Source organism: Acipenser ruthenus, chromosome 59 (genome assembly GCF_902713425.1).
Source record: "Acipenser ruthenus chromosome 59, fAciRut3.2 maternal haplotype, whole genome shotgun sequence".
Taxonomy (NCBI): Eukaryota; Metazoa; Chordata; class Actinopteri; order Acipenseriformes; family Acipenseridae; genus Acipenser; species Acipenser ruthenus.
The window spans coordinates 2213736-2239664 of NC_081247.1; the positions used below are offsets into that span (position 1 = coordinate 2213736).

At 41.3% G+C, this 25929-nt stretch overlaps 1 protein-coding gene across 2 annotated transcripts; it reads left to right on the forward strand.

Annotated features, from left to right (window-relative positions):
- Nucleotides 1-25672, forward strand: LOC117410218 (leukocyte receptor cluster member 8 homolog). Of its 2 annotated transcripts, none has more exons than XM_059018302.1 (15): nt 1-384; nt 7348-7501; nt 8169-8306; nt 8602-8691; nt 9636-10068; nt 10217-10358; nt 11197-11382; nt 11628-11900; nt 12173-12304; nt 12971-13310; nt 18097-18198; nt 18689-18757; nt 19322-19451; nt 20020-20227; nt 22928-25672. In XM_059018302.1, exons 1-15 carry the CDS (start codon nt 344-346, stop codon nt 23088-23090), a joined length of 2601 nt encoding a protein of 866 aa, XP_058874285.1. In that variant the 5' UTR covers nt 1-343; the 3' UTR covers nt 23091-25672. The 2 variants fall into 2 exon arrangements, with proteins under 2 accessions (XP_058874285.1, XP_058874286.1); XM_059018303.1 differs by having other exon boundaries at nt 10217-10343.
- Nucleotides 25673-25929: the final 257 nt, after the last annotated feature.

The window sequence follows — 25929 nt, forward strand, 5'->3', positions numbered from 1 at the left end:
TCTTCGAGTTTTTGTTATGACGGATTGCTCTTTACACTAATAGGAAAACGTTTAGTCACAGGAAAGGGCGGGTACTAGGGGGAGGTCTTCCAATAGGAAAGCGTAGCTTGGTCTGGGGGGTCCATTTCGCGGAGATATTTTTTTTCAGGTCGTTTTATTTCAGGCCAACACAAGTGGGTCTGTTTTGTGTTTATTTTTACTTCGTTTTTTTTTCCACAGACGACAATTAAAACTAAGTAAATAAACAAGTTGAAAGGCGAAATAAAGAGTTCGTTTCTACTCAGTTATTTTGTGTCCGTTGAAAAGCCTCCTCTTCAGAGGGGAGGACGGTATCTGTGAGAAAATGGCGGCGAACCCGAGTCAACAAAGTCAGGCCGCAAGCTGGTAAGAATGTGTAAACAGATATATATTATCATGTAAAAGACGCCCCTGGTATTTAAATATTGTGCACCGCTTATATATGTGCAGTATTACACGACTTAAATGAGTATCTGTTTAGTTTCTGTTTATACGCCTTTATCAGCGCTGTGTGTGTTTTGTGTGTCCTTCCTTCTTCGCAACAGTAAGTTAAGTTATATTAATGTTACAGTAACCGTTATATTTGTGTACACTGTTACCCGTAGAGATCATTTTAAGACAATAGGTGCATTTCACACTGGATAAGGTTACTGTAAGTTGTTAATACACATGTACATCTTTCCGAGATAAATTCAGCTTCTGTGCCAGCAATTTGTTTTATGCTGTTGTATGCGGTTTTTTTGGGGTTTTTTTTTTGTTTTTTTTGGGGTGTGTTGTTAACAGAAAAAAGGTGAATTATTTCTGTTTTCCTCTCGAGGAAGTTTAGTATTGAAATGATCAGGAGTTTGAGCAGAGGTAGAAGCTCACACTAGCCCTGCTGCTGCTGCTGCACCCAGTTATAGGGTTCAGAACCCTCAATGGTGTCTATTTTTAAATGATCAGGAGCCAGAAGTTTGAAACTCCTGGCTCCTGATCATTTCAATATTATTAATAATAGACTTCATTATGAGTAGTTCTGAAAGCCATGACTGGGTGAGGCAGGGCTGGTGTGAGTTTCTAACCCTGCTCAAACTTCTGGCTGCTGATCATTTCAATATTAATAATAATAGCCTCCATTGAGGGGAGTTCTGAACCCCAGGACTGGTGTGAGTTTCTAACCCTGCTCAAACTCCTGGCTGCTGATCATTTCAATATTAATAATAATAGCCTCCATTGAGGGGAGTTCTGAACCCCAGGACTGGTGTGAGTTTCTAACCCTGCTCAAACTCATGGTTCCTGGTCATTTCAATATTAATAATAGACTTCATTGAGGCGTGTTCTGAACCCCAGGACTGTGCAGCAGCAGGGCTAGTGTGAGTTTCTATCTCCTCAATGAAGTTTATTATTTCAAGAGCCAGGAGTTTGGTGGTAAATAATTGTTGGACTCAAACTTATTATTATTATTATTATTATTATTATTATTATTATTATTATAGTAAACCAACATGATGACTTATTCATGCTGTGAAGAAAGTTGCTTAATTCTGAGCAGATTTACAGAAACCTGACTTATTCACACTCCTGCCCCCTGTTCATTCTAATACAAGAACAACATTTTATGAACTTGTACGAATATTCAGATAGTCAAGCCTAATAATCTGTTTGTGCAGCTCTAGTTGGCACCGAATAGGAATAGCAAAGCAACAGTCAACCTCAAACTGGTCGTTAACAAACCACACTCTTCTGTTTCAAAGCAGGAGCAGCACAGTCATGTATGTGTGTGTCTGAAGTGTGTTCTGGGTGTGAACCAGCAATGTCAATATTGTAATTGTTGTGTTTGAATTGTATTGTTTGTAGGGCTGTCAATTAATCACAGTTATAAAATGGGTTGGGAGAAATCTGCGTCCTGATGGGCATTCCAAGCTATCGAATTATTACAGTACAACCAAGAGGTAAAAACAAGTCCCAGCAACTAAGACTTTTTACAAACATATGTTATTGCACCGAGCGTTTAAGAACGTTTAAAAAAAATAATTTCGAATTGGCCGCCATTTTATCCCCAATAAAAACAATAATACAATGTCAGACTTCCTCCATGTAAATGAAACTTGTTTGGTGACTCCAATGTCCACACATTCCTGGAGGATTTAGACCACAACAGTTCGGTAACGGAACCGACAGCAATAATTAAAAAAAAAAAGAAAGTCAGAAAAAAAAATGAAACCATGAGTACTCTCTCAGGACTGCTGAAGTGTAATACATTTGAAGCCAATAAAGAAGAGTGGAGCACTAAAAAAGTAACTGTTTGGGCTGGGTCAGTTTTTAATGATTGGTCAGCACAAACAAAAAAAATATGGACTGGAAAACTGCACCTAAGACTGAAATAGACACAATTTTAAGAAGTTTCTTTGCTGAAGTGATAACATCAGCTGTCGCACAGTATTCGGTTAGCAGCTACACAAGATTCTGTGCTGGCCAGAATCGTTTTTTTTAATTCTCCCACAGTGGGGCGATCTGTAAACCTAATTTCAGATACCCACTTTAAAACAGCAAACAGAGTCTTCATTTCTGTCATGAATACTTACACTCAATAACAAAAAGACAAGTGACAACATTACCCTGCTATATCCCAAGCAGACTTCAGCAAACTTAAGTCATCGGTACTCAGGACGCAGGTATCTCCCAACCCATTTTATAAGGTAGTTTAAGAAGCTATTGCGCACCAGCTGATAGACAGGAACTCCTGGAGTACCGTTGTCGACTCATAAACAAAAGGCAGAAACAAACTCCCCTACTCACCAAACAGCGCCACCTACTGCACAGTCTGTCCAACTGTGTAACCAGCCATTTAATTTAGAAAACTGTACAGTCAGCTTCATGAGACAAATACTGAAATTTATTTGAATTGATTTAATTTATAATTAAAAATAATTTGTTTATCTATTAAATTCATTGGAACTATTACATTTATTGGAACTATTTTTCCTAGCGTAGTAATATATTTAGGAAAAAATAAACCTATATTCATTTTTAAATAAAAATGTGTCTATCTATTTCTAAACTAGTAACCCATTTTATAAGCGCAATAAGACACTCCAGGGTGTTGGTTGCGCTAGAATAACTGCACTTCTGTGGGCTAAAGGCACTTAGTCTACTGTCTCATGTCTTACTGTGCCCATGGGCATGCAGTTATTCTAGCACAACCAATACCCTGTCGTGTCCTATTGCTTACTTCTGCGATTAACGCATACGTTTTGTTAACGCATGTTAATCGTACTCCTGTCTTGTCTCTCTTAGCATACCGTATTTCCTGCGGGTACATTTTAGTGCATTCCAGGATTGAAAGAGTGTAGTCCTCGTTTAAATATAAAATTAGTAATGGAACCGCATTATGTATCAATACACTCAAACTGAAAGACTTTTTGAAGTTTTTTTTTTTTTTTTAAACTTTGATGGTACATTGGATAGAAAGAGAGTTACTAGTATCTACTGTCAAAGTGAGTTCCAGTGTCACAGACGTGCATCTAGTCTGCTGTACAACCTGCATGCTCAATGTGGTTTCACTTCTCAAAATACACTTTCTGGTGGTTTTTTCTGCTACAGACGACAATACAACAAGTAAAACCCATTGGTTCAGTGGTTAAAGAAAATGGCTTGTAACCAAGAGGTCCCTGGTTCAAATCCCACCTCAGCCACTGACTCATTGTGTGACCCTGAGCAAGTCACTTAATCTCCTTGTGCTCCGTCTTTCGGGTGAGACGTAATTGTAAGTGACTCTGCAGCTAATGCATAGTTCACTCACCCTAGTCTCTGTAAGTCGCCTTGGATAAAGGCGTCTGCTAAATAAACAAATAATAATCAAGCTAAGGACAATACTATAATGTGCCGTTGGAAAGCTATTGACTACAGACCCGTTAACATTGTAGCTTTATTTCAATAACCACATTTATTTTTAAATTATATTTACATAGGAGGATATAACTGTTACTCAGTGAATGTTTGTTTTATTTAGGCAATTTCAAGTTATTAATAAAGAATTTAAAATTATTATTATTATTATTATTATTATTATTATTATTATTATTGTCAATGAAGAACATGTTTGAGTTAGGGGTGGGTCATTGTAGTCATACACGATTATACGAAAATAAAAAAGCTATTCGAATAGCATGTAACATATTCAAAGACATATTCGCTACTAGTAGAAGCACATGCTTTTTTTCTTTGGTGCGGACGCTTGACAAGTGTTCAAAGTCAGTGTTAAACCCTGCATGTTCATGTGAATCAGATTGGCATATTAAATGTAAGGACTCTAATTAATCATGCAGTGCTTGTAACACCCAAATTCTACAGTAAACGTGTTCTGCTTGACATTGTTGTCAATTTTGTTGCCTTGTTCTCAGCTAATGTTAACGTTCCCCCCTGCTTGAGTTCCTCTGTGATGACGGCACACAGCCGCTGTGCTAGGCAGTCATGAAACAGCTTCCGGGAGCAATGCACCGTGAACTTTAAATTGAAACAGCTTCCGGGAGCAATGCACCGTGAACTTTAAATTGAAACAGCTTCCGGGAGCGTGGCACCGTGAACTTTAAATTGAAACAGCTTCCGGGAGCGTGGCACCGTGAACTTTAAATTGAAACAGCTTCCGGGAGCAATGCACCGTGAACTTTAAATTGAAACAGCTTCCGGGAGCGTGGCACTGTGAACTTTAAATTGAAACAGCTTCCGGGAGCGTGGCACTGTGAACTTTAAATTGAAACAGCTTCCGGGAGCAATGCACCGTGAACTTTAAATTGAAACAGCTTCCGGGAGCAATGCACCGTGAACTTTAAATTGAAACAGCTTCCGGGAGCAATGCACCGTGAACTTTAAATTGAAACAGCTTCCGGGAGCAATGCACCGTGAACTTTAAATTGAAACAGCTTCCGGGAGCAATGCACCGTGAACTTTAAATTGAAACGGCTTCCGGGAGCGTGGCACTGTGAACTTTAAATTGAAACAGCTTCCGGGAGCGTGGCACCGTGAACTTTAAATTGAAACAGCTTCCGGGAGCGTGGCACCGTGAACTTTAAATTGAAACAGCTTCCGGGAGCATGGCACCGTGAACTTTAAATTGAAACAGCTTCCGGGAGCAATGCACCGTGAACTTTAAATTGAAACAGCTTCCGGGAGCGTGGCACTGTGAACTTTAAATTGAAACAGCTTCCGGGAGCAATGCACCGTGAACTTTAAATTGAAACAGCTTCCGGGAGCAATGCACCGTGAACTTTAAATTGAAACGGCTTCCGGGAGCAATGCACCGTGAACTTTAAATTGAAACGGCTTCCGGGAGCAATGCACCGTGAACTTTAAATTGAAACAGCTTCCGGGAGCAATGCACCGTGAACTTTAAATTGAAACAGCTTCCGGGAGCAATGCACCGTGAACTTTAAATTGAAACAGCTTCCGGGAGCGTGGCACTGTGAACTTTAAATTGAAACAGCTTCCGGGAGCGTGGCACTGTGAACTTTAAATTGAAACAGCTTCCGGGAGCAATGCACCGTGAACTTTAAATTGAAACAGCTTCCGGGAGCAATGCACCGTGAACTTTAAATTGAAACGGCTTCCGGGAGCAATGCACCGTGAACTTTAAATTGAAACAGCTTCCGGGAGCAATGCGCCGTGAACTTTAAATTGAAACAGCTTCCGGGAGCAATGCACCGTGAACTTTAAATTGAAACAGCTTCCGGGAGCATGGCACCGTGAACTTTAAATTGAAACAGCTTCCGGGAGCGTGGCACCGTGAACTTTAAATTGAAACAGCTTCCGGGAGCAATGCACCGTGAACTTTAAATTGAAACGGCTTCCGGGAGCATGGCACCGTGAACTTTAAATTGAAACGGCTTCCGGGAGCAATGCACCGTGAACTTTAAATTGAAACAGCTTCCGGGAGCAATGCACCGTGAACTTTAAATTGAAACAGCTTCCGGGAGCAATGCACCGTGAACTTTAAATTGAAACAGCTTCCGGGAGCAATGCACCGTGAACTTTAAATTGAAACAGCTTCCGGGAGCAATGCACCGTGAACTTTAAATTGAAACAGCTTCCGGGAGCAATGCACCGTGAACTTTAAATTGAAACAGTTTCCGGGAGCATGGCACCGTGAACTTTAAATTGAAACAGCTTCCGGGAGCATGGCACCGTGAACTTTAAATTGAAACAGCTTCCGGGAGCGTGGCACCGTGAACTTTAAATTGAAACAGCTTCCGGGAGCATGGCACCGTGAACTTTAAATTGAAACAGCTTCCGGGAGCATGGCACCGTGAACTTTAAATTGAAACAGCTTCCGGGAGCGTGGCACCGTGAACTTTAAATTGAAACAGCTTCCGGGAGCAATGCACCGTGAACTTTAAATTGAAACAGCTTCCGGGAGCGTGGCACCGTGAACTTTAAATTGAAACAGCTTCCGGGAGCGTGGCACCGTGAACTTTAAATTGAAACAGCTTCCGGGAGCGTGGCACCGTGAACTTTAAATTGAAACAGCTTCCGGGAGCAATGCACCGTGAACTTTAAATTGAAACAGCTTCCGGGAGCGTGGCACCGTGAACTTTAAATTGAAACAGCTTCCGGGAGCGTGGCACCGTGAACTTTAAATTGAAACAGCTTCCGGGAGCGTGGCACCGTGAACTTTAAATTGAAACAGGTTATTGAATAAACCAAGTAAGTTGAACAAAGAAATCTCGTCTTGGACGTTGTTTGTACACTTTGTGAACCCGGCTGGCTCCTCCGAGGAGTGATCTTAATCTTCAGCGGCTTACACTTTTGATGCTGTCTGCTGTAGGACACATACGTATTTACCTTTTATTCTTTTTCGGGTATTTGAATACATGTAAATGTTGGTCCGCGTGTATTCGAATAGGAAACTATTTGAAATTCCCATCCCTATTAAGAGTAAAGGAAACTGATCATTGTAAATGCAGTAATACACTGACTCCTTTGTGATTTAGCAGTTGGTTCCAACAATTTAACTACATGCTGGATTGTAAATAAATATAAAACTATAGAGTCCAGAAATAGGTAAACAGGGTTTTCATGCTGAGTTGTTTTTTTGGATGATGATAATAATAATAATGATAGTATCAGTAATAAAACAAACTTAAATGAGATTGATGCCATAATTATATCAATTAAATATGCGATTAAAACAAAGATTAACTGAGAGCAAGTTTTTTTAATTGCTTGACAGCCCTAATTGTTTGAATTGATAAAGTAATTGTGAAGCACGCAGTTTCAGATGGAAGGAATTGACTGGTATGCATGTCTGTGTGACACCCCCCCCCCCCCCCCCGTCATTTTCCTCCTTCCCCGCAGGCCCCAGCAGTATGGTATTGGCGGGGACAGTTCTGAAGGTCCAATTCATGAGAACCCAGAGTGGGAGAAAGCTCGACAGGCACTGGCGTCAATCAGCAAGAATACAGCCAGCTCAGCAGCCAAGACTGCAGCGTCCAATCAGAGCACAGCGCAGGTAAGGGACTAGTCCAATCGGAGTGCAGCACAGATGAGAGGGAGTGAGAGAATAGTCCAATCAAATAGCAAAGCTGCCAGGTCTACACCTATGTTTAAGCACCAAGGTCCCTGTATCATAACAAAGGTGTGCATCGTTTCTATAGTGACACAAGAGCAGAACCACAACACAGAGAATTGTGAGGGTCTGGAACCAACTCCCCAGTAATGTTGTTGAAGCTGACACCCTGGGATCCTTCAAGAAGCTGCTTGATGAGATTCTGGGATCAATAAGCTACTAACAACCAAACGAGCAAGATGGGCTGAATGGCCTCCTCTCGTTTGTAAACTTTCTTATGTTCTATGTTCTTATTGCAGTTTACCAAGTGGTTCTTGAATGAAGAATAAGTGTTTTAAAGTTGGTATGAATACATTCTCTCCCAGACTCATCATTTAAAAGATCTTATTACGCATCACACAAGCATCAGGACCATTACATGTATCGTGACATCAGTATATCATTATACCTCGACTCGCTGTGATTTGGAGGTAGCCACCGACACACCCCTCTATTACGATACGCTACCTTGTGTAAAGAAAGCATCCCGATTCATCAACATGCAGTGAATTGTGATTCCCCTATGTAGAACTGAACTGACTGGTCTGTTGTCTTGTTTGTGTTTTGACAGGCGCCTCAGTACCCCGCAGTGCAGGGTGACTCTTCGAACCTGCAGCAGCAACAGCAATATTACCAGTGGTACCAGCAGCAGCAGCAGCAGTACAGTGGCTACAGCTATCCCTATAACTACTACTACCAGATGCCTGCCGTGAGTCTTGCTTCCAGATATCAGAGCTGCTTGATTTCTGTTTGCTTTCCTGTTGAACACGTTCAGTTTAAATGTAATTACTGCAACATGTTTATGCGTAATGCTGTTTGTTTTACGGGGTGTGTTTCAGTTTCCTCTCCTTAACGTTTTAAGCTTTAAGGTGAAACGCATTCAAACTTAACACGTCTAGAGTGTTTGAAAATAATCAGACGTTAACATATGGGAGATTTTTTCATGGCTTGTAACCTGTGTTTCCAACTCTGTCCTCTCGCCGTCTCTCTTCTTCCCCTCTCAGTATGGAGGTGGTTATCCCCAGCAGGGTCAGTATGCAGTCCCTGGCTCCTACCAGCAGCCTCCCACCACTCCCACCACTCCCACTGCACAGGTGAGACACCCTGTACTGGACATTCTGAAAACAAAGAACAACTGGCGTGGGACTTGATTGCGGGCTTAAAAATCTTAAAATTAGTTTAAGTGCAGCACAGAAACTAGATGACACACTGTGGAAATTGACTTAGGGACACTTTTACACAGAGAGTGGGGAGGGGTGGAATGGGTTATAAAGGGTAACTTAGCCACGTTGTTGATTCTGAATTGTTGGGATCCTTTTAAAACCTGACTTTTATAGCAGGGGAGCTTCTATGAGTTTGCAAACCTGCCAGTGTTAAATTAACTCTTTCCTTGCTGGATTGCTTCTCAATGATGCAGACTCCACATTTTGACATAGGAACTTTATAGTTGGTACACAGCTGAGTTCTATGATTCTCCCTAAAGTTCCATTACAGGTGGTGTCCAGTAGGAAATAACCTTTTCACTGCCATATTATTTTTACCTCTGACCTTATTTATACAGACCACTCACTTTCTGTATTCAATGATTCTAGTGAATTACAAGCTATATTCAATGATTCTAGTGAATTACAAGTCTGTGCCCCTCTCGGGTAGAAACGGTCACTAGTCCCAAGAGCTTGATGCTGAACAATAATTTTTGTAAACTAGTGCTGCACGAATTGCGTTTCACAGGTGCGGCCATTGGTGTTTGATTGGGCTCATTTACCATTCCAACTGAAACGAGTGAAGAAACGGCTGCTTTGGTTTGTGATGATCGCTGCTTTTCCTGGACTCTGGAGAACAGCGATCCAGACACGCAGCTGGTAAATCAGCCTGATCGACACCAATGACCCTCACCTGACTGTCGGCTCCTGATTTCTGTGGAGAGCTCGATCCCAGTAATCGTTTTGTGCAGCCCTATTGTAAACCCTTACTCTAATCTCTGCACCCAAATATAAAAAGTGTTTCATTCCTCGTTTCTCTTTTTTTCTTCCCTCAGCCTCCATTGCCTCCAATGGATGACACCTCCTTCCAGCCTCAGTCCCAACCCTCTACCCCAAGCACCCCCCATTCCCCTCTCACCCCTACCCACTCCCTGGGGGCATCGGGAGGAGGGGGGCAAAAAGAACTGTCACAGCATAACAGCCACCCTCACAACCAGCAACAGAGGAACCACTACCCTCAGAACTACCAGAATCCATCCCAGCAGGGCTACCAGAACCAGGGGTCCAGCGCGGGCCAGCACCATTATCAGAGCCCAGGGCACGGGTACGGGACCCAAACCGGGCCGAGCCAGCAGCAAGGCTATCAGAACCAGGCTTCGGGCCAGCAGTTCAATCAGCAGCAGCACCAGAATTCGTACTCTGATGGGGGGAGCAAGAAAGGGAAAGGAGGGGTTCAACAAGGGCAGCAGCAGTGGCAACGCATGAAACGTGAGCTCACTTCTACTGTTATCAAGGCTTATTATTATTATTATTATTACATTGTCATCTAGGGTCTTTCATTATTTATTATTATTAGCTAGGCTCTTATCTTTTATTATTATATAATATATTCAATCTTTTCTCTCCATCTCTGAAGAGGCTCCGGGTACAGGCGCAGTGAAGTTCAACATCCAGAAACGCCCATTCGTAATGACCAACCAGAACTTCCCTTCCCAGGAACAGAGCAGTGGATTGGCCGGCTTATCGGCGACATCACAGGACAGGTGGGCGGGGCAAGAGTAAGTTTGAAAAGGGGGGAGGGGAGGCAGGGTGGGTTAGGGTTAAATTTTGTTACACATTATTGACCATTGGCGAGTGGTTTCACATACACCAATTAGTATTGGACTGCCGTACCTAAAGTTATATTGCAGGGATGGAAACAAGACTCCTATTGCATACCAGCTTCACCCATTCCAGGTTTTAATACGAGCTTGATCAGCCACAGTGTATAGATAACAAGCTTAGGTGTGACGTATTAATACGAGGAATGGATCAAACTACTATGCCAATGGGAGCCTTCTTTCAGTTCCTACATTAGGTAAAATTTGTGCTAATGGGGGTCAGTGAAACCAGCTCTAGACTACTATTGAAGTAATATTAAAAACTTTTACAATGCATTAGTAAGACCTCATGTAGAATATTGTGTTCAGTTCTGGTCACCCCGCTACAAAAAGGATATTGCTGCTCTAGAAAGAGTGCAAAGAAGAGCAACCAGAATTATTCCGGGTTTAAAAGGCATGTCATATGCAGACAGGCTAAAAGAATTGAATCTCTTCAGTCTTGAACAAAGAAGACTACGCGGTGATCTGATTCAAGCATTCAAAATTCTAAATGGTATTGACAATGTCGACCCAAGGGACTTGGACAAGGACCAGGGGTCACAAATGGAGATTAGATAAAGGGGCATTCAGAACAGAAAATAGGAGGCACTTTTTTACACAGAGAATTGAGGGTCTGGAACCAACTCCCCAGTAATGCAGTCTTGAAACAATACTTATTTTTTTTCTAAATAAGATGAACATTAGTTCTGTCAGTAAAAGTCAAAGTGTGGTGCTTGTTTTCTTGTTCTCTGGTCAGTGTGAGCGTGACCCGGCCCGAGGACTGGCCCAAGGCGATGAAGGAGTACGTGCAGCGCTGCTTCACAGCCTGCGAGTCCGAGGAGGACAAGGACCGCACGGAGAAGGTTCTGAAAGAGGTTCTGCAGGGCCGACTGCAGGACGGGACAGCCTACACCATCGACTGGAGCAGAGAGCCGCTGCCAGAGTAAGAAAACAGACACACAGATAGACCCTGTCAGAGTAAGACACCACAACACACACACACACACACACACACAGAGACACTGCCAGAGTAAGAGACCAGACACACAGATAGACTCTGTCAGACATATGTATCTATTTGTTAGTGCTCCAAAATTTTAAATCCATGGTTGGTATTCCCTTAGAGGGACTGGACCTGCCTAATCTCTCTCTCGCTCTCTCTTCTCTTTTTTTTCTTTTTCCTTCCAGACTGAAACAGAAGAATCTCTGGGAGGCGGTGCCTTCACAGAGGGGCTTGGAGCCCGTGAGCCAATCCAGCGGAGCTGGAGGCTTATCTGCGAGGGGCGGGGGCCGGCACAGGGGTGGCGTCTCCTCGTCTGGCTCCTCCCACTCCACGTTCAGCCCCCACAAGCTGGGTAACTACAGGAACGTGTTCACCAAGGAGCAGAGCTCCTCCTCCAGCAGCCGGTCCAGATCCAGGTCTTCATCCCCGCACAGGAACAGGGGCAGGCACCGCAGGAGGTGAGGGAAGCAGGGCAGCAGGGGGAGGCACTGTAGGAGGGAAGGGGGAGGGATATGGTTCCAGGTCTTCTTCCCCACACTGGAGAGAGGAGAGTGGGGGAGGGTCCTGATTGATAGTTACACACAAACTATTTGCAGCCACAACTGTCTCTTTTGCTTTTCCGAACACACTGTGGGCAAATCCAAGCAGGGGAATCTGTCTGCGTTATGGATTTCCCTGGAGTAAAGACCTCATAAAATGACAATGTTTTGTTGTTTTCTCTCCCCTGCAGTGACTCTGGCTCTCAGTCTGACAGCAGCATCTCCTGTGAGGCCAGACCTTCACTCTCAAGGAGGAACCAGAAAGGAGGGAGAGGAGGGAGAGGGAGAGGCAGGGGCAGAGGCAGAGGAAACCGAGGACGCAGGTAAGAGGGGGAGGGAGGGAGGTAGAGGTACAGTGGTAGCCACAGCCAGCTATAAAACTGAAGTCAATGCAGTATGCATTTTTATTAACCGCTAGAGGGCGTTATCTGACTAGAAACTGGTTTGCTACAGATTACTACTGAAACCAGTGTTTCGCCAACAGATATCACATGCTAAAGCTTGTGAAATACCAAAAGTGCAAAACTTACATTGAGTTAAAGTAATTTTTATACTGTACTGTACAATTCCAGTAACAGCTCGAATTAACAAGTAGAACAACAATGTATTTGGCTAAACGTTGCCTAATGGGGGGGGGGGGGGGGGTTAATGTGTAATTAGTTTTATTTATTTGGCAGATGCCTTTATAAGGTGAATTACAGGTGTTACAGGGTTACAATGAAAAAGTAATATTTAAATACAGTATAGTTTACAGGGCTGAAAACAATTAAGGTCTAATTAAGCAAATTATCAGTTCAATTAAGGGTTTAATTAAGAAATTGAGAACTCCGTTGGAATGAAAACCAGCAGACACAGTGGGTCCCCAGGACCAGGAATGGGAAACCCTGGTGTAGAAGAAGCAGAGGCAGGAAGAGGGAACAGATGTGAGGAAGGGGGAGATTAAATCATTTTTTTTTTTTTTTTTTTTTTTTTTTTTTTTTTTCGAGCAGGAACACGGACGACTCTGGGACGGGAGGTCCTCAGTCTCAGAAGCGGGCTGGTGGGCGCAGGAAGGGTGGCTGCGCGGGGCTGGACTTTGAGGACCCGGAGCGAGAGTTTAAGAAACAGAACCGGGCAGCGCGGTTCCAGAGCGTGCTGGGTGGGAAGAGGCTGAGGACAGAACCGCTGGTGCTGCAGATCAACGCCTTCGACTCCCACAACTCCCAGCAAGGCGGCGGGGACGGGCTCGACTGGGAAGAGTTTAAGATACTGGGGACCAGCCAGGACATCACAAAGCACTACCTGAGACTGACATGCGCACCAGATGCCTCCACTGTCAGACCAGTGCAGGTGAGAGACTAACTGGCTGTCTGTGTCTGTGCTTGTTTCTTCAGCTCATTGGCTCTGTGTGTGTGTGTGTATGTGTGCGCATGGCTGGCTGTGTGCATGCTTGTTTTTTAGTGATTGCTGGGTCGAAAAAGTCCCCACAAGGAAGGAAACTGACAAAACCTACCTTATGAGGACACAGGCAAAGTCCCTGTAATGTTTAACCAGATATTTCAAACATTAAAAATGCAGCAGTATTTCCTTTAGCCCTTGCAACTGTTTTTTTTATTTATATATATTTTACACACACACACACACACGGTTAGAAACTAATGTTCGCCCAAGGTGAATTAAATCTGATGACTAGTTGATGTCTGTGTCTCGGGGATCCTTTGGGTGAGTGCTTAAAAAAAAAAAAAAAATGCAGGAAAAGTCCATTTTCTAACAGGGTGTAGCAGTGGTGAACAAACATTGATAGTGCTTACAAATCACTCAGGACTGAAACCTTCCTTCATCTCCCCATTTCATTACATTCTGTCCGTGTGATTACTTAAGCTATTAATTTATTCATCGCTGTGGTTTAACTGAACTTTCGGTATGAACAAATTGTACTTTTTAGACATCAAAACATTATGAAAACAGCCATTACCTCATACTGTTTCATTTTTCAATTATGTATTTCTTTTTGTAAAAAGCCCAATTGCATGAACAACACAACTTTTGGTTGGTAGATCTTTAATCAGTGTAAAATAGTGTACAAAAAAGTATTTAAGACTATAGATTTGAGGGATGAATGCTTAACTGTCTTACTACTAACACAAGATTTGTTATAGTAATTTCATACGGTCCGTTTCAAAGAGACAATGTGAAGAAGTGGCTAATCACTTGAAATATCTTGTGTTTTGATGTTTTTATACTGTTCTGATATCTTAAAGTAGATTTAGTTTATAATACCAATTTGACTGGCTGCAGTAAGTCTACGCCTTCAGAGAATAAGATGTACTGCAAGGCTTGTGTCCAGTATGACCAAAGCCAGAGTGGCACATTTGTGACAGGGTCGTCTACCGAGTCGATTTTTAAAGCGCATGAAAAATCAAGTAATCACAGCTCCAGGTTTTCCCTGGCTTTTATATTTTTGTATTACTAGTGACTAATCATTTCAGTAAACTTCACTGAAGAAATGCAGTAGTCACTACTGGTATAAAACTCCACAGTCCTCAAGGCATGTTACACATCCTGTTTTTATTCCAGCTGTACCTTAAATTACTATAATATAGATGTGTAGACAGATCTATTGCATACACACTGTTGTGTAATCAATTACTCATGCATCATAACAATGTATTTTACTTCCTTGTCTATTATGATTATTATTATCATGTATTTCTTAGCAGACGCCCTTGTCCAGGGCGACATACAATTGTTACAAGATATCACATTATTTTTACATACAATTGCATTATTTTTTACATGTTATTTTTACATACAATTACCCATTTATACAGTTGGGTTTTTACTGGAGCAATCTAGGTAAAGTACCTTGCTCAAGGGTCTTGCAGCAGTGTCCCCCACCTGGGATTGAGCCTACGACCCTTCGGTCAAGAGTCCAGAGCCCTAACCACTACTCCACACTGCTGCCCTATTGTTTTGCAATATAACATGGCAATAACCCATAACATTGCACTAAAACAAAGATTACAGTATCATTTTTACAGCCTACCAAGTGCTTTTAATATAAAAAATAAATCCTGTTCATTTCAGGTTTCCCTTCTTATAGTACAACATCTTACAGTTGTTACAAGGCAGTAACTAAAATCCTTTTTAAGAAATCAGTGTGTGGATTAGAGTAGCATCCTTTCTAATGTAGTCATACATTTACTTTTGACAAAATACTCCATTCTTTTCAATAATAAAAAAAATCTAGAAATTAGACTTTTCCATTGATAAAATTAATGTCAGATTATGCATAACATTTGTTTTGAACAATACACATGTACTGTCTGACACCATACATTTGCTTCACCTTTCCATCACCTGAAGAGGATTTTCAACAGCTGTGCAAAACATTCAAAACATAACCCTGAGGTCTTTTGTCACTGCACCAATATTGGAAAGCCTTCTCAAAGGCAAGTTCAGAAATGTTGTCAAGATTGGGCGTGTCCACAGACATGTACATTAACAGGTTCACACGTGTCACTTTAAGTGACTTTATTAGAGATCTATGAAGTCAGTGAAAGCAAAATCAGGGCTAATAATTGAGCTTTTTAATTTCAGAGTAACCTCTGACGTGGCTGTTAAGTGAGGTTTTACTAAACCTACGGCTTCTTTTTCTTTTCTGAAGTCACTTTCTTTTCTGCATTGCTCTTGCTTAAGTAGCAGCAACGTGGTATTTTTTGTTAAATGATCTTTTTTAGGAAAATAAAATTTAAGCCTAATATTTTAGGGACCCCAACAGCTATATATATTAGTATTTCATGACATTATTTGAGCAGTTTTGCTTGTTTACCTATATTTTATATTGGCTGGCTCTGTGTGTGAGATCTTGGGTTGGGTTGATGACTCTTCCTCTGTGTGTGTTTGAGATCTTGTGTTGGGTTGATGACTCTTCCTCTGTGTGTGTTTGAGATCTTGTGTTGGGTTGATGACTCTTCCTCTGTGTGTGTGTGTGTGTGTGAGATCTTGTGTTGGGTTGATGTCTCTTCCTGTGTGTGTGAGATCTTGTGTTGGGTTGATGACTCTTCCTCTGTGTGTGTGTGAGATCTTGTGTTGGGTTGATGACTCTTCCTCTGTGTATTTGTGTGAGATCTTGTGTTGGGTTGATGACTCTTCCTCTGTGTGTGTGTTTGAGATCTTGTGTTGGGTTGATGACTCTTCCTCTGTGTGTGTTTGTGTGAGATCTTGTGTTGGGTTGATGACTCTTCCTCTGTGTGTGTGTTTGAGATCTTGTGTTGGGTTGATGACTCTTCCTCTGTGTGTATTTGTGTGAGATCTTGTGTTGGGTTGATGACTCTTCCTCTGTGTGTGTTTGTGTGAGATCTTGTGTTGGGTTGATGACTCTTCCTCTGTGTGTGTGTTTGAGATCTTGTGTTGGGTTGATGACTCTTCCTCTGTGTGTGTTTGTGTGAGATCTTGTGTTGGGTTGATGACTCTTCCTCTGTGTGTGTGTTTGAGATCTTGTGTTGGGTTGATGACTCTTCCTCTGTGTGTATTTGTGTGAGATCTTGTGTTGTGTTGATGACTCTTCCTCTGTGTGTGTTTGAGATCTTGTGTTGGGTTGATGACTCTTCCTCTGTGTGTGTTTGAGATCTTGTGTTGGGTTGATGACTCTTCCTCTGTGTGTGTTTGTGTGAGATCTTGTGTTGGGTTGATGACTCTTCCTCTGTGTGTGTTTGTGTGAGATCTTGTGTTGGGTTGATGACTCTTCCTCTGTGTGTGTTTGTGTGAGATCTTGTGTTGGGTTGATGACTCTTCCTCTGTGTGTGTGTTTGAGATCTTGTGTTGGGTTGATGACTCTTCCTCTGTGTGTGTTTGTGTGAGATCTTGTGTTGGGTTGATGACTCTTCCTCTGTGTGTGTGTTTGAGATCTTGTGTTGGGTTGATGACTCTTCCTCTGTGTATTTGTGTGAGATCTTGTGTTGGGTTGATGACTCTTCCTCTGTGTGTGTGTTTGAGATCTTGTGTTGGGTTGATGACTCTTCCTCTGTGTGTGTTTGTGTGAGATCTTGTGTTGGGTTGATGACTCTTCCTCTGTGTGTGTTTGTGTGAGATCTTGTGTTGGGTTGATGACTCTTCCTCTGTGTGTGTGTGTGAGATCTTGTGTTGGGTTGATGACTCTTCCTCTGTGTGTGTGTTTGAGATCTTGTGTTGGGTTGATGACTCTTCCTCTGTGTGTGTTTGTGTGAGATCTTGTGTTGGGTTGATGACTCTTCCTCTGTGTATTTGTGTGAGATCTTGTGTTGGGTTGATGACTCTTCCTCTGTGTGTGTGTTTGAGATCTTGTGTTGGGTTGATGACTCTTCCTCTGTGTGTGTTTGTGTGAGATCTTGTGTTGGGTTGATGACTCTTCCTCTGTGTGTGTTTGTGTGAGATCTTGTGTTGGGTTGATGACTCTTCCTCTGTGTGTATTTGTGTGAGATCTTGTGTTGGGTTGATGACTCTTCCTCTGTGTGTGTGTGAGATCTTGTGTTGGGTTGATGACTCTTCCTCTGTGTGTGTGTGTGAGATCTTGTGTTGGGTTGATGACTCTTCCTCTGTGTGTGTGTGAGATCTTGTGTTGGGTTAATGACTCTTCCGCTGTGTGTGTGTGAGATCATGTGTTGGGTTGATGACTCTTCCTCTGTGTGTGTGTGTGAGATCTTGTGTTGGGTTGATGACTCTTCCTCTGTGTGTGTGTGAGATCTTGTGTTGGGTTAATGACTCTTCTGCTGTGTGTGTGAGATCATGTGTTGGGTTGATGACTCTTCCTCTGTGTGTGTGTGTGTGTGTGAGATCTTGTGTTGTGTTGATGACTCTTCCTGTGTGTGAGATCTTGTGTTGGGTTGATGACTCTTCCTCTGTGAGTGTGTGAGATCTTGTGTTGATGTCTCTTCCTGGGTGTTTGAGATCTTGTGTTGGGTTGATGTCTCTTCCTCTGTGTGTGTTTGAGATCTTGTGTTGGGTTGATGACTTCATCTTTGTGTGTGTGTTTGAGATCTTGTGTTGGGTTGGTGTCTCTTCCTCTGTGTGTGTTTGAGATCCTGTGTTGGGTTGATGACTCTTCCTGTGTGTGAGATCTTGTGTTGGGTTGATGACTCCTCTGTGTCTGATTCAGGTGCTGAAGAAGTCTCTGGTCATGGTGAAGACTCACTGGAAAGCCAATCAGGATTACGCCTTTGCCTGCGAGCAGATGAAGTCGATACGACAAGACCTGACGGTGAGGAGTTAGAATAAAGACCCCAACACAAACACTGACATCTATATCTGTGAAATACTCTGAAAGGAACTTTGTAAATTTAACGACTAACGTTTAGACAAAGTCTTTCTGTGTCTCCGGTGTAAATTCAATTACAAACAAGTCGTTCTCAATCTACTCCTTGTTACAGCCTGTAGTTTTTTATTGAATTGTTTGGTATACCTAAAAAACGTATCTTGCGCTTTTCTGGTTGTGATAAAACTTGCTAAGCACCTTCTTTATTGACAGTTTCTGAATCTGGAGGTGTGTGGAGGCTGTCTGTCAAATTTACATTTTTCCATATGATCAACTTCTGCATGATGCTAATGTACTGTGCAGCATAAAGACCATTGTTCTCAGTTAATGAAACGCAAATTACAAAACTAGAGCATATGTATAAAGAGAGAGAATTGGAGGGGGATTAGATTTATTATATTAACAATTTCAAAGTAATCTATTTTCTTTGTTTCAGGTCCAGGGGATTCGTACGGAGTTCACAGTGGAAGTTTACGAGACTCACGCCAGAATAGCTTTAGAAAAGGTGAGCTTTGAGAAACACGCTTTCCTTTTCTTGTGTGGTGACAATGTAGTTTACTATAGCAGCTGATGCGTTACTACCGTCCGAAGTTAAATTGTCCTTTGCGCAGTAGCTTAGAATCCGCTTGAAGCAGGCAGTCTCGCGCAGACAAGTCTCAGAATTAGCTTGAAGCAGGCAGTCTCGCGCAGACAAGTCTCAGAATTAGCTTGAAGCAGGCAGTCTCGCGCAGACAAGTCTCAGAATTAGCTTGAAGCAGGCAGTCTCGCGCAGACAAGTTCACTTCTTTAATAAAAGGGGAAGCGGCAAGTTTGTTCCCAAGTGTTCCAGTGGTGGTTTGAGGCAAGACACATCCACAAAGAATTCTAGTTATTAGAGTTCTTTAAATATAGAAGGAAATTACTTCTGATTAAACAGTTTTATCAGGTAAAACACAGGCAAGAGAAATTGTATCCAATGTGGTACTGTGAGGATGAATCTCGAAAAGGACTATAAAACACACTTAATCATTTGGTCTTGTATCACGATACCGACGTTGCATACCTCTGTAATCAATGTCGTTTGTTCCAGGGTGACCACGAAGAGTTCAATCAGTGCCAGACCCAGCTGAAAGCTCTCTACAGCGAGTCTTTGTCTGAGAATGTGGGAGAGTTCACTGCCTACAGGATACTGTACTACATCTTCACCAAAAACTCTGGAGGTGTGTGTGTGTGTGTGTGTGTGTGTGTGTGTGAATTCACTGCCTACAGGATAGTGTATTACATCTTCACCAAGAGAGAGGGTGAGTGTCTGTCTCACAAGATGTCTCACATGCGTCCCTTCCTCAGACCTCACTCGGGAGCTGGCCTGTCTATCTTCTAAAATTGTCTGTCTGTGTCTCTCTCTCCCTCTCGCACATCAGGACAGAGCTGGCGTTCCTCACTCATGAGCTCAAGTCTGACCTCTCTCTCTCTGTCTCTCTGTCTGTCTGTCTGTCTGTCTGTCTCTGTCTGTCTGTCTCTCTCTCTCTCTCTCTCTCTCTCTGTCTTAGATATCACGACAGAGCTGGCGTTCCTAACTCGTGAGCTCAAGTCTGACCTCTCTCTCTCTCTCTCTCTCTCTCTCTCTCTCTCTCTCTCTCTCTCTCTCTCTCTCTCTCTCTCTCTCTCTCTCTCTCTCTCTCTCTCTCTCTGTCTCTGTCTCTCAGATATCACGACAGAGCTGGCGTTCCTCACTCATGAGCTCAAGTCTGACCTCTCTCTCTCTCTCTCTCTCTCTCTCTCTCTCAGATATCACGACAGAGCTGGCGTTCCTAACTCGTGAGCTCAAGTCCGACCCGTGTGTGTCTCACGCTCTGGAGGTGCGCACAGCCTGGGCTCTGGGGAACTACCATCGCTTCTTCCGGCTGTACCGCTGTGCCCCCCGCATGGGCGCCTACCTCATCGACAAGTTCCTGGACAGGGAGAGGAAGCAGGCGCTCAAAGCCATCGTCAAGAGGTATGTAATAGGGGGTGGAGCGGTTATTATCTGTAACCATTCAATACTCAAATACTGAAAGAAACTTGATAAATTAAAACTCAGTTGAGAAGAAGTCCTTCTCAGTGTCTTGATTGTAAATTCAGTGGCAGAAGTTTTTTGAGAGACCTTTGTCACTGAATGTACAATCAATCTTTATTTTATGTAGTGTCTGTCATAGTGGACCACCATCACAAAGCGCTTCACAAGACAGTGAGGAACAATGCATAGTACATTAACACTAGAACCTGCCGGATTTTCAAACTTTTGACCCGTACGTTTTTAAACTGCTTTGTTATGAAAATGAGACGTACTATCAGATACAACTCAAAAGTGTTATTCATAGTTTAAAATCATATCTAACACTGTATTTAAATGGAAAATTAAACATAAAAGGCTTTATTTTCAAAATGAGAGCATCTACAGCACGACTACAAACAGTGAAAAAATATAATAAAATACATATTTCAAAAGAAACGGGCGGGTATGTACGTATACCTGTGTACAGGTGTAAACGGGTGTATGTACACACAAAACTATAAAACCAAAATCATTGTTTCTAATACTACAGAAAAAGAAAATATAACACTACTTCCGGTATGACGGCTGCATTGGACTCTATGGAGGAGCGTACGCGTCTGCCAGCTGGCTCTGTGCCTGCATCCAGGAGCTGTGTTGTAAACACAGATGCAGTTCCATTGAACACTATTGTGTAAACCGGTGCATACAAACCTGTAAAACAAATATTTTTTTCTAAATATAAAAAAAAGAATATATAACATACATTTCACATTAGGCACATAAGTTGTTCTACCTGTCATTTCGGTTTTGCTGTGTGCATCTGAGTGCAGCTTGCCGTATTCCAATCAAAATGACTACTTTCAAGATTAAATATTTCCCTCTGATATATTCCCAGTTGCATTTCTAGAACAAAACAAAGGATTGACGTCTCCCAGGTACATTGAGTTGGCATCTTGTCTCGTAGTCAGTCTACAAACAAAGAAAGGCTTGAAATATAAAAATATAAAAGTGGGCTAGAGGAGGAGGGGGCGTGTCTAGTTTGCTGCATTTACAAAAAAAAAAATAGAATATATTGTATTAAAAAAAATAAATAAATAAATAAATAATATCTTGAATTAAAAAATTTTTTTTTTTTAAAAATAGTATTGTAATGCATGGGTCAAATTGACCCACGTGGCGGTTCTAGGTAGACGTGTTCATAACTATCATTTTTGCGATTCTGGCTATCAAACATCATCATGATATTGAATTCATATATTCAGGAAAAGTCAAAAACGGACACACACATACGATTTACAACGGAAGAGTAAAAAACATTTGAAAAACAAAATGGGTCAAATTCACCAGCATGGCGGTTCTAGTGTTAAAGACAAACAGTTTACAAAAAAAAAAAAAAAATGCAAGTACATTAAATACAGGCATATTACACTGCAAGTACATTAAATACAGGCATATTACAATGCAAGTACATTACATACAGGCATATTACAATGCAAGTACATTACATACAGGCATATTACAATGCAAGTACATTAATTACAGGCATATTACACTGCAAGTACATTACATACAGGCATATTACAGTGCAAGTACATTACATACAGGCATATTACAATGCAAGTACATTACATACAGGCATATTACACTGCAAGTACATTAAATACAGGCATATTACAATGCAAGTACATTAAATACAGGCATATTACACTGCAAGTACATTAAATACAGGCATATTACATTAAATACAGTGAAGACACTGCGCTAGTCAAACCATTACAAACCTTTTACTTGGTAGACGGTCACTTTCTCAGTAATGACTGCTTTATTTCTGTATTGTGAGTATGGTATAGCCCTGCACCCAGTCCTGGCTCTCAGAGCTACCTTTCTTGTTTGTTATGAGCAGGCAGGAACCAGTAGCTTAAGTGAGGTTAGAAACTCATACTAGCCTTGCTACACGCATTCCTGGGTTTCAGAACCACCCTCAATGAAGTATATTATTATTAATGTTGAAATATTCAGGAGCAATGAGTTTCAACAGGACTGGGTGCAGCTGGGCTAGTGTGAGTTTTTCAATATTGTAAACACTCTGTTAATTATATTATAGTAATGATCTAAAATATATATATATATATATATATATATATATATATATATATAATTGTGTGTATATATATATATATATATATATATATATATATATATATATATATATATATATATATATATATAATATATAATTGTATGTATATATTGTATGTATGTAAAAATAAATAACAAAAAGCAAAATGCTGAGGTTAGTGTGTGATAAATGAGAATGAATGCCCACCCTCGGGGAGGGATGCTTGGTTTAGTAGCGCCCCATCCCTCAGGCGGACATTACATTTGCATGTTAGACACTATACCATGCATTATTCTCTCATGTTTATATTAGTTAAAATTCATGTGATTGATTTATAATTCAGTATTAATGTTGTTGTTTATATTTAATACCATCTTTTAATATTTATGTTCCTATTTATTATGTATACTGTTGTCCTTATTCCTGAATTGTCTAACTTTAACCTGTGTTTTGCTGCTTTCTCTCCTGGCTCCTTCTCCGGGGTTGTTTCTCCTCTTGTTTCTCTCTCTCCCGGTCCACTCCTGTGCTGCTGCCTCGTGTAGTTTCCGCCCCGCAGTCCCGGTCGAGTTCATCCAATCAGAGCTCACCTTCCCGACGCAGGAGGAGTGCGTGGCGTTCCTCGACGCTCTCTCCATCTCATACGTGGGGACCGACCCCTCCAAAGTAGATTGCAAGCTGAGCATGGCCGTCCTGCCCAATTTCTAAAGGAAGTTAGCAGACAGGTTTGCTCTCTGAACCCCTGAGCAAATCAGTATTTAAATATCTCCATGAATCCGGCAGCACAAAACCGATAGAGCAGATGGGGGTGGAGGCACAAAATGGCCGTCTGTTTCTGTACAACTTTTTTTAGCTAGTTTATGCAGCACACAGAATCCATTTTAGGTAGAAACGGATACAAAGGAGGATGGTGGGAAGGGAATACAGACGAAACGCTTGCAGATTTTTAACACATTTCCCATCACCACCCAGTCTCATGAAACACCTTTTGCTATAGAAGTGTATGTTGTTAACTGTGTTTAGACAACTGTCCTTTTCCAAGTTTTAGGGGAAAAAATTAGCATCGGACCACTTTTGAAATAGCACCCCTTCCAGCTTACAGCAGACAAAATTGACTGTGTGTTAAAGAACAGGTCTGTTCTAGCTTAACCCCAGGACAAAATGGGGTTAAGGTGAAAAATATTTCCAGCTTGTCCGATACACTATCTAGATAGCGAGCTCTTCCCACCTCGCCCAGCTTAAATTGATGCTGTCTCTTTTAGCTTAAACAAGCACGCAATATTAACACCACAATACACTCAATATCACGATATTAACATCACAATACAGCATGGACACTTGGGAAGGGCTATTCCAGTTGACATGCACGCCATTTTAGGAATATTCTAGTTTGCCATACTGTGTACAAAATGAGGGCCAAGAATAGCTTTTATATATATATATATATATATTGTTTTCTAAAATATTGCTGCTAATAAAATAACCATTCTAGTTTTTATCTACTCGCGTTTCTAAGCTTCTAAGCAGGAACCAGTGAGCGTCCTCTTTGCCACATTCAAGATGGCAGCCACTACTCAGAATGGGTTGAACCTGGGTTGTACAGCTGTGCCACAACCAAGATGGCTGCGGAGAGTGGCGAATGGTGCCTGTTCTGCTGTGTCACAACCAACATGGCCGCCTCTGCCATCCACTGTACATGGAAAGCTACACAAGGAAGCAAGCAAGTTCTGAGCTGAATTTAATTTTGTATTTGTTTTAAATACAGCAATGCTTGAGGATTTTCAATATCATTAGAAACCTTCTCTCTTCCTCCCCTCCCCACCACCTTGTGTTCTGTCCATTTAATGGTTCATCCCCAACAATATACATTTTGATGTTAACAAGATAATCAAAATAGCTGAATACAAACACAATGTTAAGGTGCCAAATCCTGTTTCTATGGAAGCTGCGAAATGTCTTAGATTGAAAATGATGTTGGTTTTTCTTTTGGTTTTGGGATTTATTTATTTTTCTTTCATTTTTCAGGAGGTAATAAATTGTTAGTTTTTCCAGGAGTTTAAAATGCACTTGATCTTATTTTTGAAGTGTCAACTATACACGTTGCTTTAGAAAGAAATGTACTGGTTTGTTTTTCTTTTCTATAAGTTGCTAAAATGCTCAAATCTGTAACCAGCTGTTTTAAATTTCAACTATACTAGGGAACTGGGTTACATCAGCAGAGTTTGTAGTCGGATACACTACCTCCAAAACCTTACTTCCTCAAAACTATGCCATGGTAGAATCAAAATTAAACGGATTTGACCCCAAAATGTAATTCTGAACCATTCGTTTGACTTTGACTCAAACTTATGTTTTCTGTAAAACAGGATTAAAATCAAATTTCATTGGCTTTTTTATATAAAATCTGTATCTGCATTTCAGTGTGTAGAAAACCTAATATTTCACTTCCTTTTTAAATAAGGCTTTGGTTTCATTTTATTTTAGGTGAGTTTAAAGATTAGAAAAACTAGCTGTCAAACTACAGGTACACTAATTCTAGTAGAGTACTGTGATTTTAAAATCACAAGACTTTTTTTGGCTAAATCTTAGTTTTCATCTGTACAGTATATTGATTTTAATCTGCAGCTACAATGTAGTTATACCTTAAACTGCATTTAGTGTCGTATTGCGGTGTAGTGAGTTATCAGTTAGTTAAATATCAGTATAATCCAGTATAGTGATTCTAAGATGTGTTTGTAATAAACTTGGGTATAGTGCTGTCAAACTACAGTTCTATGTAATCTAAAGGCATGTGCAGTCTCATGCTGTTCTATTCAATTGATCTAAAACTGCAGTGTACTTCTAGGAGTTTAATCTGGTAATCTTAAAATGATGTTCAAATGTTAATCTTGTCTATTAATATTAGACTACAGTTACTATGTAATTCTAGCACCGTCTAGTTGTAAGCTGCAGTTACAGTGTAATTCTAGTAGTCTAGTAATCTTAAACTGCAGTTACAATAATTCTAGTGATCTTCAAATGCAGTTGCAATGGAATTCTAACGGTCTGGCACTGTGCGATTCTAGTACAGTGATGTTATACAGCAAATTCAGTGAAATTTTACTGTACACCATTGGAAGAGTGAGAGTAATAGTGGTAGTGTCTCTAACTACAGCTCTGTACTAAAAACAAAATATTACTCCACTGACTTGCTGTGTTAATAATTGACCTTGGTAAAGAGTTAACTTATCAAACCAACCTTCCTTAGTAAGAGTTGTGTGCCCATCTCCCTGACCCCCCCCACCCCCCCCGCCACAAAAAAAACATTGTATAATGACTTGATTTTAGACCAGATTACCAGTACATATCCAGTCCAGTTCCAACCACTTCTTGCATCAGTGCATTTTACTAATTAAAAGGCGTCATAGATAAGTGTGCAGGCAGGTTGTATTTTTAAATTGGGCAAATCATTTCTTTTTTTTGTTACATTGTTACAGACTGGCTATGGATTCAAACGCCCCTCCTGGTAAATCGATCTGCTGTGGAATAGCTGTTCACTTTCCCCAGA